Source organism: Mastacembelus armatus, chromosome 7, assembly GCF_900324485.2.
Source record: "Mastacembelus armatus chromosome 7, fMasArm1.2, whole genome shotgun sequence".
Lineage (NCBI taxonomy): Eukaryota > Metazoa > Chordata > Actinopteri > Synbranchiformes > Mastacembelidae > Mastacembelus > Mastacembelus armatus.
The window spans coordinates 790972-810968 of record NC_046639.1 but is presented as its reverse complement, the minus strand read 5'-3'; the positions used below and the strand labels follow the sequence as shown (position 1 = coordinate 810968).

Genomic DNA, 19997 nt, shown 5'->3' with positions numbered 1-19997 from the left:
TCATCTCTTGTCTCTCTACTCGTCTCTGATCTGCGTGCCGAAATCGCGCGCGAGCGTCACTGGTGCGTTCAGGTGCCTTCATCTCATCTGTTGTCCCTGTGTCCCTGAATGCATCACGACATGCGGTTTATCTTTAACATTCACTTCGCGGTTTGATGAAAACAAACAAGTCAAACTAATTCATGAGACGTTTTATTATAGACAAGACAGTGAAAAAATCCTGCTCAGAACAAATCAATAACACAATTGAATTGAAATTTTCAAAATAATTCATCATAATAATTTGTACAAAAACACATACATTTCTGTTTTTACTCGATTTATGGAAAAAACACAACATTTGCACACTGTATATTGTACTTTGTTTGTAAATATTTATTTACAGCACCATAAACCTGTGAAATGAGATTCAAATGTGTATCTCCAATATTAGTCTATCATGTGTACCACATGCTCGTTGGATGCTGGGAAAAAAAAGCTGGAAAAAATGTACAAATCCACTGAAGTTTTGCCAGGAACTAAAGTCCCTGCAGCAGACACTGTGTTTACGTCCCAGCTCGCATTATTAGGTGCGTACAGCATCTGGCTTGAGGAACAGTCTGCTGTGCCAGTAGTCTGGGTTGTCGAATGATGTGTTGCTGCCAGGTTCCCCCATGCCAGCACACACCTTGATGTATCCCCCGATCCCTGCGCACCTGCCGGTGCTCATCTCCTCAGAAACAGCCCTCCCCTTCATCGGGAGGTTCTGGTAGTCGGGCTGCTCCCACCCACTGGGCACCACTCCAAATCTGGTCATCTCCTCGTACTCCTCCGCCTTTTCTTCTCCAGCTGTGAGCACATCTGGCCTGGGCATATCGCTCAAATTCCCTTGAAGAGTTGGCTGTTTATTTGTGTTGCAGTACTTCACTTCTGCTTCTTCTTCTTTTTCTTGTTCTTCTTCTTCTTCTGTGTGCTCTTTTTTTAACACCTCCACAGTTTTCACTGGTTCCTTTGTCTCTGCTGCACTCTTTGCAGATGTTCGGCTCCCACTTCTCTCCCGTGCAGGATCGTTTCCCTCTGTAGAGTCGGAGCTCCTGATATCCATGTATTCATACCTTCCTGCTCCGTGGGCTGCCTCTCCTTGGTCTCCCACAGCTCCAGGCACAGTCTCAGAGTCCCCAGGTAGCGTCTCTGTGGAGTCTGCTACAGTTCCCTCACAATCTACATGTGTTTGCTTAGTGACTACAGCTGAAAGTGTTGTCAGCGTTTCCACATCTGATGTGCTTTCTAGAGGTATTGAAACCATGAAGGTTGGAGAAGGTGAAGGTGAGGTGTTACTACAAAGTGACACTAAAGGGGCAGCTTCCTGTGACGAGACGCCCCTGGCTGAGCAAGGAGAAGACTCTCTGCTCTTGGCTCGGTCTCCCTGGGCGGGATTCGTCATCACGAGAGAAAGATTGTTCTTCATTGTTGACTTTCTCCGTCCAGAATGGGACAGTCTGGAGACTGTGAGGCATAACAGGAAGAAGAAGAAGAAGAGAAGAAGCAGTGATTATGTGTTTTTATCAGCTTTTTCAGCTAACAGACAAGGACAATAATAGGACAAGTGAGCATATTCCACTTTTATAACAATAACTCACCTCTCTCTGGAGTTACAGGTGAGCCAGGTAGGACATAGCCATAGTGGTCCACCTCCTCCTCTTCCTCTGCTGTCCACACCATATATGAGGACGGACTTGATGCAGTTGAAAGCTTCCTGTGTCGGCTCAGGGATATACAAGGATTACCTCTTTCAGAGCCAAACCTGGTCCTGTGAAGGCTGCCGGTGCCCAGAGCTTCCTCACACACCTCTGCTTCTCTGCCACTCCCTCTGAACTCTGACCTCTCAGGCAGCGTTCGCACCGAGCTCAGACGAGACCTCTGAAACCACAGCTGCCGCAGAAAAAAGCAGAGGCTGATGCTGCAGCTCATAGAAACTATTCCTATTATTTTCAAAATGGAACCATTTGGATGAATTAAACTAAATTAAATCATGAATCATTGTGCTCATAACACAGGTTTAATATTGCTATTGGCAAAGTGGAGTAATGCTGATTAAAGTAAACCTCATCAGGTAAATGTCTGATCTGCTTTATCACCTGTGCAGTGCAAACAGTGTAAATGCTCTCCCACCCTCTAACACTAATGCAGCCAGCGTTGTGTTGTGTTTGGTTCCATAGATTTGTGTGTGTCGGTCACACCTGGCGGATGCTGTCCACAGGGCTCGGGGTCATCGGCAGGTATCCAACAGGTCCAGCCTGGGAGATGCCACTCTACAAATGAGGTGAGAAAATGTGTTATGTGCTGCTTTATTTGCCTTTGATACAGAAACCAAAGTCCTATAAGAATCTGTCGATCAAAGCCAAAATGTAGGTCATTACCCTGTAAGAATTAATCCTGGAACGAGACAGACTCCAAGATGGAGAGTGTTGAAGAGGAGGAGTAGCGAAACCGTCCCCCAATCCCGCCTCATCCTGATCTTCTAATTCGGCATCCAGAAGGCCTCGTTCTGATTCTCTCCGATGGATTTCTTCTGAGGCTCTTTCTCCCCCTTCCAGCTACAAAATCACATGCGGGTCCAGGGTTTATGATCTCAGTCAACACCCAGTGGACTGAGCTGCATAATGAGGCACCGTACGCTCACTGCACTGTGCAATGCAACTCAGTTTACTCACGTCTGCTTAAAGGTTCAATATGTAATGTTCAGAGCAGTCTATTGTCAGAACTGAAGTACAGTATTCAGAAACATGTTGTCATTAGTGTGTAACCACCAGAAAATACCAACTCTGGTATTTTCTAAATCTCAGAATGAGCCTTTTAAATCTACACAGGGAGGCAGCTATGTTGCACCGCCATGTTTCTACAGTGGCCCAGAGCGGACAAACCAAACACCTGCTCTCACTTTGGGAATTGTTTTAAAGGTGAAGGCTGCCGTGCCCTCGCTCATGCCTGGAAACATGGTGTGAAAGGTCCTCAGACTTCAGTAAAGATACTTAAGACACGTTCTCCACTGGTGCCTCACCTTGATGACCAGGTATCTGGGTGGGTCTCTTGCCATACGAGTAAAGTCGCTGGCCAGCTCTTTGAAGGTCGGCCTTATATTTTCATCAATCATCCAGCCTGCAGAGACAAAGATGTGATTCTTTCGATATCAAGAATGTTTGACTTTGTGTGTTTCTGTGCAAACTGCCTGTTACACTCACATTTTACCATCACCATGTAGACATCTATTGTACAGATGTGGGGCTGCGACAGGCGTTCGCCCTTCTCCAGCAGGCTCGGCACTTCCTGAGGATGCACGGATGCGTATGGCTCCGCCCCAAACGACATCATCTCCCACACAGTCACCCCTGAGCAAGAAAACAGATGCCCTGTTAAACTCCCGCTGCCAAAATGTACATTATTCATTGGTACATACTGTTTGACACCACAGACACTCTCACAGCCTTCTCACCATAGCTCCAAACATCACTCTGATGAGTGTATCTTCGAAACAGGATGCTTTCAAGTGCCATCCATTTTATGGGGGTCTGGATTGGCAGACAAATTGCAGATAAGTTACACAGACTGAGTCCATTAGTGAAGGAGACAGTAGAAAGCTCTTAACTGTGACTTAACAGAAGAAGGTATAGCTCGAGCTGAATGAGTCAAAACAACCTTGGTGTCAGTGTAGACGTATTTCTTGTCATCGGGATAAAGGAGGTCTGCAACACCATAGTCAGAGATCTGGACCTGGTAGTCGTTCTTCAGCAGGATGTTGCGTGCAGCCAGGTTTCGGTGGACTATGCAGTGCTCCTCCAGGTAGTACATACCCTAAGACACAAATACACTGTGCGTATTGACAGCGTCTTCATAATATAAGTTTGCTCAAAAACATCTGCAATTCCAGATGCACTCACTTTAGCAATCTGCACACACCAGTTGAGCAGGCGCTGGGGGTCCAGGCTGTTCTTGTGTTGCCTGATGTGCTCCAGTAAGGAGCCCTGCGAGCTGAGCTGGGTCACCAGTTGCAGACTGGCACCTGGACAGATGCCCAGCAACCTAACGATGTAGGGGTGGTCCAGACTACCCATGGACAGCATGTGCTGCACAGAGAACAATATGACACAACAGTGTTTACTTTACATAAAGACATTTGTAAATATCCAAACATTTGGCTCGGTCAGTGAGGGAAACCCACATCTCATTTGACTGCTGTTTGTCTCTCTAAGTCCCAGCTAATTCATAAATAAAAAGAAAAACCAATCGTCTATTAGCTTTTTCTTTCAGGAGTGTAAGAGGGTCTGTTTCTTACGTCAGTGATCTCAGTAAAGGTCTGTCGACCTGAGCTGTCCTGGATGGTCTTAATGGCCACAGGGATCTTCACTGTCTCTCCCTCTGGAGTCCAAAACCCCTTAGACACAAATGAAATGTGCAGTTGCTGTTACATCAGCTCCTGTGAGTCTGTGAATAATTCTAACACATAAGTCAGTGACTACTTACAAAAAGAAGTCAGTTAGTACCTTGTGCACTGTGCCAAAGACTCCTGAGCCAAGGGCTCTGAGTTTTTTCAGTTCTGAGGGTCTCAGGATGCGGGCATGAACCTTGGTTCCTTTTTCTCCAGGCCCCAGTGGCTCAAAGCTCTGTCAAAAACAACAACGACAATTGAATATTTTTTTAAAGAATAAAAAATGCATCTGGCAGTTAAACAGAATAAACATTAAATAAACATTAATGCACATGATTATTTCGGATGTTCCATAAAGCCTCACCTCTCCACTCTCCAGGTATCTCCTCATGGCTCTCTTGCGACGGATGGCCAGGCCTCTGTGGTACAGCACGCCGAGCAAAAACAACACCAGGCAGAAAATCAAGCCGGCAGGGACACCTAAAGCTATAGCTGTGATCTGACCACTGCAGAGTGAAGAAAACACACATGATAGTGTGTGGATACACAATGAAAAGTAAAAGAGCTATGATGTGACTAGACCATATGCCGTGGCAGAAACTAGTACTAACTAGTGTATCAGCATGGACTGTAGTTGTAGTTGTTGTTAGGGTCATTTTTTGATGTCTCATTTGATTTTTTTGTCTGATTGTGTTCAGAAGTGCAGTGTTTCTCATTCACCAGCAGGGGGAAACACTCACCTACTAACTAGCAGCCTGGCCGACCCTAAGCAGTTATTTAATCCTGGGCCTGAGCATCTGAATCAGAAAAACAAGTCATTATTTTCAAAACTCCTTGATTCATATGCAAATGTAAACATGTAAATACACACACACACACACACACACATACATAGTTTAAGTCCAGTCTCACCCCTGTGTGCAGTTATAGTGACATGGTTCACAGTGACCCTCCCTGTTGGGATATTTGAAAATCAGCCCTTTCTGGCCGTCGTTTACTCCAGTGGGACAAGACGACATGCAGAAGGGACCATCTCGAAGATTAGCACATTGCACACACTCATCTGGGCCCTGACAAAACACAGACAATACACATGGGACAGAGTGAGAGAGCTAATGTGTGACTCAGCCTGGGGGTATTTTAACCTGCAACAAACCAAGACATAGAGCAAAAAGCCACTTTTGTGTCGTCTTAAAAAATGGAAATTATTAGCTGTTATTCTATAAAACATGTGATGCAATAGGCAAGAACTGGCAGAAAGTCAATGATGAATTTCTTCTGGGGGAAAATCCACAACTTGGTCAGTATTTTGCAGATATTTGTTGCAAATTCTAAATTGGGTGGATGTAGTTTTTGTATTATACAGTAATTATGGGTATATATATATATATTATGTTAGGTAAGTGTTCATAAAAAGGTTCTAGGCCATGATGTTCCTGTATTATCAGAGGAGGTGATTACCGGTCCTGTACAGCTAGCTGTTCCATGCTGAGGCTTACACTCTGGATGGCAGGCGACACACTCACCATCACGTCCTGCAAATTCCCTGGGAGCTCTGGAACCACAATATTCAAAAATATACAGTTAAGAAAAATAATCACCAACAGTATCAAGAACAAGCTCATATCTACTGACCCGGTGTAAAAGTTGCAGCTGTCCACACATGTGCCGTCTCGGCTGTAGTTCCTACAGGAGAGACACTGGTCAGGCCCCGGGCCCCAACAGCCTGAGTCTGAACACAGCAGGTCGCACACGTGACCTTCTGCAACTACACACACAACAATGTAAGAACAGCATGAGGAAACTGCTGCAGCAATAAAACAACAATTCTTGATCTGAAGACATAAGAAGAATTTATTTCTAAGACCAGCGTGTGTACAAAAGAGACCACCAAAGGTCACCGAGTGCTTAATGCTCCCTTCAGGTGTTAACAGGCTGGTTATCAACTTTCAAGACAAACAAAAGAAATTCAACATTTCCCGAGCTCGTCTCACCACAAACTGCCCGTGGCCTGTTGTTGTTGAAGCTGTTTACTCGGACTCCGCGACCTCTGAACAGCTGGGCCCAGTTTATTGTGTGCTGGTAACAGAGGTTGGCATTCTGGCTGATGTAGACACTGCCGTCACTGATCTCCCGGAGAGAGCGCAGACCCAGTGAGGTAAGAGTGGGGATGTGCATCACCATCAGAGAAAACCGCCTACGGTCAGAGGCAGGAGGATACAGACAAAAACAGAAACACCAGCGTCGATATAAAACGTAATAGCACAGAGCTGTGAGGCTTAGAGAGAGAAGAGAGGTTAGAGAGCATCAACACAATGCACAGGAAGAACAGCTTAACAAACTGAGCATGACGCATTTAACATCAATCAACATCCACCAGATCCAGTTTTACTCTAAATGTGAGTATAAAGGGATGTCTTACGTTTATTTGTTTAATTAGGTTAAATTACTGGAAAATAAACCAATGCATACCAACATGCCTGTAATGTGCAGATAAACAAGCCTTACTTGTAGAGCGATCTCCCTTGAATGGTAGTGAGACTCGAGAAAACAGAGAGATCATCTAATTCTTTGGGCCACGACTGGATGTTTAAAATATCTGACAATCAAACACAGTGATAATATTAAACCAAATGTCTCATATTTAAAAAATAAGCATTAGAAAGTGTTTGTGTTTTGTATTTCAGTATAGTAAAACATTGTGTAAGTGGTGATTACAGACATTACTGTGTATAACCAACCTGTTATTTCTCTGACTGTGTGGAAAACTTCCAGCCTTTTGGCATCGAGTGGTGGGATCTTTTTAAAGTCATCTCTAGAAAGAACAAAGACACAACGATGAACCCGTGGCCTGTGCGGCACTGCGCTCTGAGATTTGTCAGGCAATGCGGACAGTTACCCCAGAATCCCTGTGACGAGAAAGTGAAGGCTGCCCTGGATCTTGGTGCAGTTGATGAAGCTGTCAATGTTGCTGGAGTCCACAGTCTGCCTGTGCTCGGCACCTGTTCCTTCACACACTGCAGGGTCGACCCAACAACATCATTACATTTGATTATGGACAAAAGAATCTAGTCCACGTCGTGCAAAGTGTTTTTAGGATCAACCTTTTGGGCAGAGTCCACTGCAGAGCTCACACTGCCTCTGGCCGTCTCGCTCCACCTCCATCTTGTCTGGAGGGCAAACACTCACACAGGAGCTATCATCCACCACAAAATGGGCTGTGAGTGCAAAAAAACAAAGATGCAGCATAAAGTTCAATCAGCAGAAACATCCAACATGCAGCATCATAATAGGCCTGATACCATCCACCCATTTTCTACTGGAGGATCCAAGGTCGCAGTGGACTGGAGCCAATCCCAGCTCACACCCTGGACAGACTGGCAGTCCATCACAGGGCCGACACACAGTTAGAGTCACGATTAGTCTAATCCCAAACTGCTCGTCTTTGGCCTGTGTGACAAAGTCAGTACCCAGAGAAAACCTACACAAGGAGAACAACTCCACACGGAGGGGCCGCAGGGTTGACTGGGATTTGAACCTGGACTCTTCCTGAACCACTGCACCACTGTGCCACCTGGGCCTTAAGCCATTTTTCTTCATTTGTTACATTGCACAAACACCAGTATGACAGAAGTTTTCAGTGTTTAAAGTACAGTTGACAGGAAGGGGCTAACTCACTGGGGCACTGAGAGACACAGATGGATCCATACTGATATTTGGCATTGGGGTTGGTCTCCATTTGAAACGTCTGCTTGTTGTAGATCAGAGTCTGGGGACACTGAGGCACACAGGCTCCAGAGTCGTTGAAATGACGACATGCCTGTGTAGGTGCACACACACACACACACACACACACACACGGGAAATAAATCCAGAGAATGTGCATTGTATAACATACAGGTAGGAGTCACCAGTGTGGTCCTGTCTCCTGAGTATGTAGCGTAAATTAAACAGACTCAATGAAGCATCTTTATATTGCCTAGTGCTTCTAGTACAGAGGTGAAGACAGAGCTCTTACAAAACAGTCCGTGTCCAGGGGGCCTTTGCATCCCGCTGCACACTCTATGTGACAGCAGTCCCTGGGGCTCGTCCCAAAGCAGCGGCCGTTACACTGCGGAGCGCACACCGTCTTAGTCACTGAGACACACAGGACACACGGGTTGAACAGAGGACAACAATGTGAGCGTGTTGTGCATCTCGCTCTGTGTCTGGGACTTTCTGAGACAGAAGGACATTCAGTGCAGACAAAGAAGGAGGAGGAGAGAAAAAAAACTGAGAGAAAAATGGAAACAGAACTGGGAACTCACGGATCTGACACTGGTCTGAGTTTGGCCCCCAGCAGTAATCTCCACAAGATCTGTGGCATTGGCCTGAGAGAGGAAAAACAGGAAAGAACAAATACAGAGAGTATTTTTAGGACAGAGACAATCTAGAGATCATTTGTGTGACATGAGTAACAGGACTATCCCAACACAGACCTCTGAGTCCATTGTACTGGATGTCAATAGGAGCACTGTTGTCCCTGATGATATCTTGCCAGAAGATCCAGGGACCATACTGCAGGTACTTGTTGTTGATAATCTGCACTCCTCCCTCCAGAATCTCTGTGAAACAAAAATAGATGAGATGTGGCACAAAGTATAAAGAGAAAACTGACAGGACTCACTAATGCACGTTCAGTTTAAACATTTTGGACAAAACATTACAAACGTACTCAGCTTTGCCTTATATCTTGTTTTCTAGCAACATGACCATCAGCTACAGCAGTAACAATATGTTTGTATTTAAAATCCAGGTTAACTTTCTTTAACCTGCAATTATTGAATAAATGCCTGAGTAAAACTCTTATTTTAGGGGTCTGTGTATTTTGTTTTTTCACAAAGGATGAGACAACAACATGATTTTCTAACTGCCCACTGACATATGTAGTCTTGTTAATTCATAACAGATATGAATTAACAATATTTTCATGTGTTGCACTATAATGATAATATCATTATAGTTCAGTATGGCTATATTTACATAAACAGAGGAGAATACTGATTATAATACTGAGTCTGTGGACTATTTGCAATAAAAGATTCTTTTTCTACTGTTTAAAAACACAGAAAGGAAAAGACAATGAGCAGCTAAATGTTTTTATTTTGTGTTTTTAGGATTTCAAAGAAATCTCAGGATCTATTTTTCTGTACTCGGAAATGTGCAAATCCACAACAAACCCTAATGAAATTTATGACAACAGGACCCGACCCTTTTCTATTGTGTTCACATGACATATGTAAATCAAAGAAAAACAGCCTTTACACAGTGACTATGGGACATTTTTTGTCCATGCTTTTGTTTTCCTGTTTCACCTGTTTGTTCTGTTAACTCTTCTCTCATTAACCCTCCTTACCCGTCAGGTTAGCGAGGCCCAGCTGCCGCAGGCCAGTGGAGCCATCCTTAGGGTAGTTGAAAAAGACAGAAAGGGCAAAGCGTCTTTCATACAGGCTGTTTCCTCTGATGACCCGTAGTTGTCCTAAAGGAATCTCCTGGAAGTGATTCATGGCAATGAGGACGTAGCCTGTCACTTCTCGGATAGTCTGACACATCGAGGGTGAAGCCAAAAGAGGATTAGTATCATGAATCAGTAGAGGGGGGAGGTCTTAAAAGCTCAAATAAAAATTCTGTGCAATATCACAAATGCAGGGTAACTTTAACATCTTGCATGAACATGCAGTTGAGAGACAAGGGAGCGAGGCAGGACAGTTTCACCTTGAGGAAGGAGAAGTCCCAGTTACTCTCAATCTGAGTGATCTCCAGGTTTCCCATGATGATCCTGCAGCCGTCATATCGATCCTTAATCAGGTTGTACTGATTCTCCTGAGAGCCTGTAGAGCTCAGTCCGTTCTGTGTACCAGGACACACCACTGACACATGTGGGAAAGAAATGCACATGTTAGGAACAACCTCTGGAAAAAAAACAGAAACAGGCAGTTTCCAAGCCTGTTTCAAAACATTCCCCACATGCACATTGAATGTGTTAATGGTTCCTGTAGTTGGCCAATTATCATGATCTGACATGAATGAAATAAATCTTTTTATGGACAGATGGAAAGAACTGAAATCTTTCAATGTACATGTGGGCACGTTAGTATTGTTCTGTAAATGTGCTATAAAGTGAAAGGCACAGTGAGACAGTAAAGAAGCTGTGGGTCAATGCATCACGTTTACCGTCTCACTGATTTTCACCTGTGCTACGAAACATCAACGCTCAGACTCCAACGTCTTCGATGTGTAATCCATCAGAATGAACATTAAATCTGCTCTGTGTTTTACCAGCGTGGCTTTTACGATGTAACGCAGTGCAGGATGTTTGATTTGCATTTCATTTCAACCCCATTTCATTGGGCTGTACTGTTGCTGTGGTATTTTCAGGTTTGGTGAGTCTTCCCGGTGCTATAAGTGGTGCTGGCCTGGCTCTACAGGCAAAGCAGAGCGAAACAAACAGGCTGTAAAGTCACTACATGGAGCAGTCCAGGCCTGGGGCTGACAGAGTGGAGGCCGAGGGTCGAGGGAGCAGGGCTTTTCACGCACAAAGTGCCTCATTGTGATTTAGCTATAAATGTGGACAGTGTGTCCCACTGAGTGAAGACTGATGCAGTGACAGAGTGCTTCTGTATGTGTGTGCGTATATGTGTGTAACTGAGGGGTCTGGGTGGCTGAGATCATACCAGAAGACAATGGGCCATGTGTGAGCTGGATCTTCTGGCAGAGGGAAGGGAAATATTGTGAACGGAAGGAGACACACACACCATCTCGTACTGACCAACAAAAACTGTGGCGCCGGACCTTTATGTGCGTAACTCAGACACCTGCAGTCGGCAACACGCACAGGTACACAGCTACACTAATGAGACACTGGTCGCCTCCATGAACAACACGTGGACTACTTCACTGTATAGATGACACTGGAGGGGTGACTTTCACAGGTCCACCCACATAATCCAAGCACACTCAAGATATTATCATTATCAATTATTATTGTATAAAATCAATATCAGAGATGTTACCAAACACTATAAGGCCACTTCTACTTCACGTCCCTCTAATTACAACTTATAATCAATATGTATGTTAGTAAAAATCAACAATCCCTCCTAACTACAAACCGGTGGATAAACAATAAATGACAGCAACATTTATTAGAACATTTATTAGAACATTTATTAGAACATTTATTAGAACATTTATTAGAAGCCTGGAAATGCCAGATAGAGGGACCTAAAGGAGGAAAAGGTTTTAGCTATCCATCAGCAGCAGTGTATAAAATGGTGATATGTTGGCATCCCAACAGTAAAAACAGTCTCTCAGGGAAGAGAACAGTCAGTGTTGTGTGAAGTGAGACAAAGGAAAAGAGAGAAAGGGTTAACGGCTCATCACACTTTCTTTCTTGACCCCAGACAAATATGGAGAATGCTCTGTTTGACTGTATTACACAGACAATAGCTGCGTCTATAATGTGTTAGCTGCTGAAAACTACAACTGCCAACAGATGAACTCAAACAGGAAAAGATTTAAAAACATATAACTAACACATCTTCCTTTCAAATATGTCCTAGAGTTAAACGTCTCCTAAAGTTAGTAAATGATCTTACCTTCCTGGGTTTGGGTTGATGCTGTTTGCAGCCTCCATGACAGTGTCACACACAGCAACACGACTCTCCACTGGTTCATGTTGAATTTCTTTAGTGAGATAATATCATGTCATACATGTCTGTTAGTCGTCCAACTGTAAAAATAACGGAAACATAAACTGCAAAAACGGATCAGGCTTCTGTGAAACAAGAGAATAAAGTCCAATATTATAAAGAGAAAGGGAAGGAGAAATGCAGCTGCTCCTTTAAAACTGCAGACATTAGTGATAGGACAGAACAGATGGGGCCAACAACAAAACTGAAAAACATCGAAGAACAAGTGGCAGTTTATTGGGATGCTGGGTTTTCCCTCCCAGTGAGGGACGTGTGATTGGCCTGGAGCCTGATTTATTCACCAATCAGAGGTTGGTCCGTCATTTTTTACGAGCCGCAGACTCAATTGTTGCATTGAAAGAGCAGACAGACACAACACAGCCAATGAATGTGACGTTTTTTACGAGGGATGCATGCAATGGCAAAATAAAGCTGCCAAACCAGTTAACCATAAGCTTGTTACTCATCATATCTAGTTGTCTGTCTGTGTGTGAACACTGGCAACAGAAAGGAACAAGGTAATGTTGCTGCTAAAGACTAAATATGCAGCTCCAGTGCTTCTGATCCCCCCCCCCCCCCCCCGTGTGTGTGTGTGTGTGTGTGTGTGTGTGTGTGTGTGTGTGCGCGCACCACATGTCTTTTACATGCAGTTATTTTGGTTTCGTGGCGTCAGCTGCTGCATGTGGAAGCAGCGTTGCAGGCTCCCAGTCAGCGCCCACCGATGTGAGTGGCTGCACTGTTTTCCCTGTAAAGAGCAGTATTGTCCCCTCAGCCCTGTCAACTGGTTAATCACCTCTTTGATGCGTATGAAGCGGCCGGTCACAGTGGGCACATTGTCAGACGGTCAAGTGACTTCTGAACCCAAAACAAGAACGTGCTTAATTTGAGAAAATGGCCTCAGAGCATTGAAGATTCCTGAACACGAAGCTCCGAGTGAAAATGGATGGATGTCAGTAACTGCTTCTGACAGATGCACTGCTAATCCTGTTTGTTTAGTAAGAGAGAAACAGCTGAACAGTCGCTGTTTGCTGGAAGGATCCGTCTGTGGAAAGTCAAACTGTAGAGGGACTGACTGTCATGATGATGGTTTTAAATGGAAATTTGACTTTAATATTGAGCTCTTGATCAATCTAATCAAATAAGACAAAGCTTGTTCACTCTAACATGGTTTACAAACATGAATTATTGTCATGTCTGTGCAGCAGCTTGTAACAGGAGGCTGAACTCATGTCTTAGCAGTTCTCCATCCAGCAGGAGGAGCCAGAGTCTGAGTATTGGTGCCCTGATACCTGATGCTGCAGGGTCTGGAGGAAGTGGCCCCTCAGCAAGAGTAGCACCTATGTTTTTGTTTTCACACCATTACTCTCTGGCCCATACGTTTTACTGTTTGAATAAAATGATCAGCTGCTGTTAATCCACTCACCTACTGAATGATGGAAACATGGTGAAGGGATTCAGCAACTCAACCAGCAGTCAGGGTGATTTTTCTTATTCATATTAAAACAATGAAACGTGGGTTTCTATGTAAAGCACCTTGAGATGATTGGGCACCATACAAATAAACTGAGTTGAATTGAACTGAATTAGACGTCAAAATATAGCGAGACCAAGCCAATGGACTTTTTGGGGACTTTTTTCTCTTCTTCTTCTCTGGAGGGTTTCTCTGTTGTCAGGTTAAGGAAAGCTGTTTCCATAAATGCCTGATGATTCCATGGTTTCTGCAGAGTTTGGCACTTTCACAACGCCACCATGGTGTCAGCCCCGGTGGCCCTGTCCCTTCCAAGGCAAGCTGTGAGGGTGACTGCTGTGGCCTTTTGCAGTTGCCACTCCCTTCAGAGATTGATGAATTGATTGTGGGGCTGCTGCCAGTGTGTCTGTGCCCTGAGCGAAGGCGTCCCGGTTACGGGTGGGAATCCCAGCTATGGCATCCGCCCTGGGGCTACTATTGTAAGTGTCCTGCAGGGGGCCCTGGGGGCTGGTGGCCCTGGGAGCAGCTCTGACCCACATACTGCTGTCACACCCCTGGAGACACAGCAGCACTCTCACTTACATGGGCTTCTGATTGGCCCAGGAAAAAATGACTTTCTGTGAAGTGCAGCAATTCCACGGGGAAACTACCTGATTGTGCCAAACCTCTCTTGAACACAGCACCGAGGAAAGGCCAGAAAGGGAGGGTAACACACATCCACACCATCAGCACCTATCTGACCTGCTCTCTCCCTGCCATGTCCACTACTGCATCAATCATGTGTGATGGTAATTTATTTGGCTTAGTCTTGGCTTACAACTGGCATAATGAAGTTCACTGGGACAAAATGAACCCTGAAGTCAGAATCTGAACCAAGTTTAAAGTCTTTTTCACTCCCTCATTCGACTCTTTCACTGTGCAGACTTTGACACTAGAAGGAGGTTTTCATCTGCTAAAGATGCTTAAAGATGGGATTTTGATTTATTTTGATTTAAGTGAACCTGAACTTAAGGGGTCTACAAACGAGCATAATCATTCATCATCACACTGTGGTGCAATATGTAAACGCACACAATAATAATAATTATAATGTGAAAACGTGAAACACTCAGGTCGCATCAACTGAAAATAGAGACAATTGAGATCGACAATATTCGTTCAGTCTTACAATCTGATTGTAGATTTACATTTAAACATTTTTAATGAGGCAATAAAACTGGAGAAACAAACTCAGCCAAACTTTTCAACAGAGTTTAACCAAAAGGCTGAGATCTAAACGGAAGAAAAACAGAAAGCATAATCTTCCTAAGATTTCCATGTGAGGAGCCATGTCCTAACCAATGTGTGCAACAGTATATGTTGACATAGAGCAAAATGAGTAGGGCAAAGCAAATTTGGTGTTCATGTCTTTTTATTGATTGATTGATGCAGTGTCTGGAATCATCACGTTCAACACTTCTGCACCAGTGCCTGTTATTCCTCCTCTTGATAATATTCCACTAATCTCAAAAAATGCATTATCAGCTGGAATGTCGTGCAGTCTGGTTTTTCTTCATCATTAAAGTCTGCCAACAGTCACTGAAAGAGGGAGTTTGACCACAACGGTACTGTGAATGCATCAGTGTTACGGATCATGGGTGACATACTTGGATGTTAAGACATTCCTACATATAAACCTTATCAAAGAGAAATGAATCACTGGCAATATAAGGCCACAAAAACAATTTTCACATCAAACTGAATGCAATAGAGGGCACGTCGCACACACAAGCTGCTGTCAGTTATACATGTCTGCCAACACACCAACCCTGATATCTACAGTTGTATCCACAACACTTCCAACTTGACCGTAAATATCATGATATACTTTTCTTGGTACATAAACATATATACAGCTGCGCGGACATAGAAAAGCATGCTTTTGCATATTAGAAGGTGGTTCGGTAAACTTTACACTAAATCCATAACATCTATCAGTACGGTCCAGCAGCAGTAATTTAGACTAACAGATATAGTCTGAGGAAACAGGCTCTTATACTTCACTTTTATTACAGTATTAACATGCCTTATGATGCAGTATTACTATCATCCTCCCTCCTATTATCTGCAAATTATGTGATTTGTGAACAGTCAAACAAAACACCTGTCTGATCTAGTTAGCAAATCAAGAAAGAACCAACACTAAAATCAACACGTGCGCTTCGATCCAAAATAAATAAAAACTCCATCCAAAAATACAAGAAAAAATAGGACATGACATTTTGTACAACGGTAATGCATCTGGAGTTAAGTCTGTACAACGTGGTTCATGGAGGTACAATTAACCCAAGAAGCACATTTAATGTCAAGTAGGATGATTAAATCAGGAGGACAAGCAGTGTGAGTCCGTTTGACAGAGATAAAGCAGCCGTTTGCACAAACCCACTTAAAAACGACATATTCAAAAACCAGGGTACGTGCTCTGATATTGCCAATCACATGCTCTGCTGCATCTCTCTCCACCGGGCAGCACAACAGCAGCATTTTTTTCAAGTCACAGAGCCGGTACAGCGCGCCCGTTCCGTCGTCTGTGTCACTTCAGCTATCACACCTCGCTGATGCCAGACTAACTGTTTTTCTCCTTTACTGAGCCAGGCAAGTCGACGAAGAACAAATCTTTATTTACAGCAGCAGCCCGCAGTAGCTCAGAGCTCTTTAAAAGCCCATGAGCCTGTACTGGTATATCTCCATGCAGATTGGGAAGCAGTAATATACAGTGATACTGGGATACTGGGATATTTCACTGGCTGCCATAGCATCAAAATGCACATTTCAATAAAGGGAGATCAAACCATGTGATACATTTAGAATAGAAAAATCAACACATCAACTGGAAATGAATAAATAAAAAGATAAACACGTGGATAAAAATATAAATCATTTAAGACATTATCCTTTATGTTTAATAAAATAAATAAAGTTAAAAATAAATACACTAATGTTCGATTTTTATAATTACAAATTGAGCTCTGAAGTGCATCATTTGGTAATGGTAAAAATCTGCCTGGGCGGGAACAACAGCTTTACATTTATCCGAACCTGCGTGAGTATATTGTTTTAAATGATATGCTTATTCTGAGAGAGTGAAAGTGCTCCCACTATATTATTATGACATTCACCACCATTTACATCAAGTGTCTGGGAGAAAACTGCTTTGCCAGCACAAGATTGATCGTTTTTTAACTGAACAAACCTAAAAGATGATGGAGGTCAAAGGTCTTAGGCTGCAAAGAAAGGGGAAATACAAATGTCTTTACAGTAACATTACACTATTAAATCCTGATATTTATTTATATATATTCAGCTTACAGAATGGAAATTCATTTGAGTCAATTTTGAAACCATTGGTTTGAAAACAGTTTAAAACGTTTAGTATTGATCCAAACAAATTAAACGAAAGAAATAAAAAGTTATAAAGTATTTTGGGGGAAAATGCCAATGAGAGTCACCCCCTGGGAGCTTTTCAGCACCGCCTCTCCATGTAAACACAACGGATCCACTATAACCATCAACTATAACCACTACCTGGAGCTGGCACCCAGGCTCTTCCCCACTCTACTAACCAGACCCTTCACTTTTTGTTCTTCAGCTGATTGGCCAGCCAGTCCAGGCCCTCGTAGAGACCGTCTCCACTGGTGGCGCAGGTGGCCTGGATGTACCAGTTGCGGTGGCGTAGGGAGTGCAGGCCCAGCTTATCTGTGATCTCCGCAGCGTTCATGGCATTGGGCAGGTCCTGCAGGAAAGCACGTGGCACAGAGTCAACTGGGGGCTTCGGTTGAAGCTGAAGCTCTGGCTCAAACGCAGCACAAAGGAAGCGTATACCTGTTTGTTGGCGAAGACAAGAAGAACAGCATCGCGCAGCTCGTCCTCAGCCAGCATCCTCATCAGTTCCTCCCGAGCTTCGTTCACACGCTCGCGGTCATTGCTGTCCACCACAAAGATCAAACCTGCAGGGAGAGACGAGAGCCTGTGGCAGACCTTTACAAAACAAACCCATCAGCTCTACCTCATCCCACAACATGTGGACATCACATTGCTAAAAACCATATTCCTAAACCCAAGACTATTCATTGTCGAGGCTTCCACATGACTAACAGTGATAATCTGAAACAGTTGGAGGGAGTATGCAAATGATCTCATCGAAAGCTTTAGTCAGATATGCCCTCAGGTGCTGGAGGCGAACACGTGCTGCGGGATCCGCCACAGGACTGGAGAGGTCCTGGTAACTAAACATGGCCAAGTAAGAGGCTGCTGTTCTGGCTCACCCTGGGTGTTCTGGAAGTAGTGCCTCCACAGAGGACGGATCTTGTCCTGGCCACCCACATCCCACACAGTGAAGCTGATGTTCTTGTACTCCACTGTCTCTACATTGAAACCTGAATAAAAAGTGAATTACAATGAATAAGATGGACAACCTCAGAGCCAGATGTGATCTAACCCTAATCGTTTCTTTCCCCACGTACCGATTGTCGGGATGGTGGTGACAATCTCCCCCAGCTTCAGCTTGTAGAGGATGGTGGTCTTCCCGGCAGCATCCAGCCCCACCATGAGAATCCTCATCTCCTTCTTGCCTATCAGGCTCTTCAGCAGGTTCCCAAAGATGTTTCCCATGATGACTAGCAGCTCACACCTCAACTGCAAGAGAACTGTCACACAGAGAGCTGAACAGACCACGTTCCATCCGTCGCAACATGGCAGCCTAAACAAATCATGGAGCACATGAAGCACTACACCGTGGCAGCCTCTCTCAGCATTACCGCCTCACACCTCAGGAGATCTGACTTTAACGCTGCTGCTGTCCACTTTGACACCTGCTGGGGAAACCAGCTGCCATCCTGGACCCCCTCATGTGGATCAGCTTTCATGTGGTGCAGAGTAACCACCTTTAATGCTGTTTGCTGGCAGCCGAATAAACGCCAGTGGTGTAACAATCAATCAGACATAATGATATTATATGATACACAACCTCAGCCTGCAACACGGAGTGATGCACGGTCTCTGACCCTGAGGGGACAGGCTTTAATTGTTGCTTTTCCCTCATGGTGTGGGTCCTGCCAGCCTGTGCTAACATCCTCCACCTGAGGGGCACTGGAAGCCTGAACCCCTCAGGGTTGTGTGAGGATGCTGTCGCTCCCTGCTCCGTGTCCATTCATTTAGCCGATAGCTCAGCCTGCTAACAGCTGCAGCGGCCGCACGTCCACGCACGTCCGGCTGATGCTGCACTTTGACGGAGCCACGTTACAGCGAAATAGCTTCATAGCACATTTACTGCAAGGCCCTTCGCTAGAGAGGCCACTGCTCCGCACTGGGGGGAACCTGTCCGGGTCAGTCTGGGCTGTAAAGCCCCGGCACCGTCACGACTCTCGGCCTCCCGTCGTCCCGCCTCGTGTCACCGCGACAGCGTCGTTTGTTAACATCGCACGCGTCTTTGAGCATTTTCACCTTTTGCGTCTCATTCACACTTACCCGTCACCGAGAGGCTGGACACCAGCTGGACCCAGGCGAAGGACTGGATGATAGTCTCGCGATGATCGATGCCGGTGATGCTGTGTATTCTCGCGATAGTTGCGTTGTCAAGAACAGTTTCCACGTCTTGTCATCCCCGATGACTGGAGGCCGAGAGCACCGCTGGAGGGCAACTGGCTTTGTTTTCACTTTCCTTCCTTATGTCTTTAGAAAACAACAGAAATTAATTGTCTTTAATTAACTTTTGCATCAACCTGCTTTGGGATTTAACGCGGTTTTGCTGCAGATGCAGCAGCAGCTTTAAAGACATAATTCACACACACAGCAACTAAACCAGCATGAGCTGTAACAGTCAGCGGGCTGGTATTCCTGAATAATTCAAGCAGGAATCGTCTTAATGAATTAGTAAATGGCTGATTGTAATAGGATGCCAGGTGATACTTCCTGACTGCAGCGTGTGGCAGATAATGAGGTGACAGGAGGCAACAGAACAGCCTGGATCAATATTACAGGAGCAGCTTACTGACCCTCAGTGCTGTTCTGTTTTTTAAGGCTGTCATGTATTTCAAAAGGGGACCCCGGGGCCTAGTTTATTATATACGTGTATATGTATTTTTACTGAGCAGTTATCAAAAAACAAATCATTTAGTGTGATCAAATGACAGTCCCAGGTCCAGTCCCACCACCGTAGGTGAACCCAACATTTGTCTCTCTTCAGCTTTGTTTTGTGTCAGTCAGTGGTCCGTCCGGTAATGGATGCGTTCATCAATTCAGTGGTGAAGGCAGAGACATAAAGAGGGGAGCAGATGTTTGCAGCTGCAGACCAGATTACGGGGTGGAGTGGATGGTGAGGAAGCCTGCCGAGTTTGTGTGCACCGGGAGTTTTGAG

At 44.6% G+C, this 19997-nt stretch overlaps 2 protein-coding genes across 2 annotated transcripts; both read right to left on the bottom strand.

Annotated features, from left to right (window-relative positions):
- Positions 1-294: 294 nt before the first annotated feature.
- On the bottom strand, positions 295-12318 carry erbb3b (erb-b2 receptor tyrosine kinase 3b). The gene is made up of 28 exons (XM_026333512.1): positions 12043-12318; positions 10160-10314; positions 9801-9987; positions 8884-9009; positions 8713-8775; positions 8424-8542; positions 8084-8225; positions 7510-7623; positions 7305-7422; positions 7147-7220; positions 6914-7004; positions 6400-6602; positions 6041-6173; positions 5867-5960; positions 5318-5475; positions 5146-5202; positions 4770-4911; positions 4521-4640; positions 4313-4411; positions 3918-4103; positions 3676-3831; positions 3473-3548; positions 3222-3368; positions 3041-3138; positions 2400-2576; positions 2220-2291; positions 1620-1911; positions 295-1485 (listed from the first exon to the last, which is right to left on the bottom strand). Exons 1-28 carry the CDS (start codon positions 12119-12121, stop codon positions 566-568), a joined length of 4398 nt encoding a protein of 1465 aa, XP_026189297.1. The 5' UTR covers positions 12122-12318; the 3' UTR covers positions 295-565.
- Positions 12319-16909: 4591 nt separating this feature from the next.
- On the bottom strand, positions 16910-19170 carry arf3a (ADP-ribosylation factor 3a). Its single transcript, XM_026333422.1, has 5 exons — positions 19109-19170; positions 18106-18288; positions 17908-18018; positions 17465-17589; positions 16910-17375 (listed from the first exon to the last, which is right to left on the bottom strand). The coding sequence occupies exons 2-5, from the start codon at positions 18251-18253 to the stop codon at positions 17214-17216; spliced, it is 546 nt and encodes a 181-aa protein (XP_026189207.1). The 5' UTR covers positions 18254-18288; positions 19109-19170; the 3' UTR covers positions 16910-17213.
- Between the last annotated feature and the right edge of the window lie 827 nt (positions 19171-19997).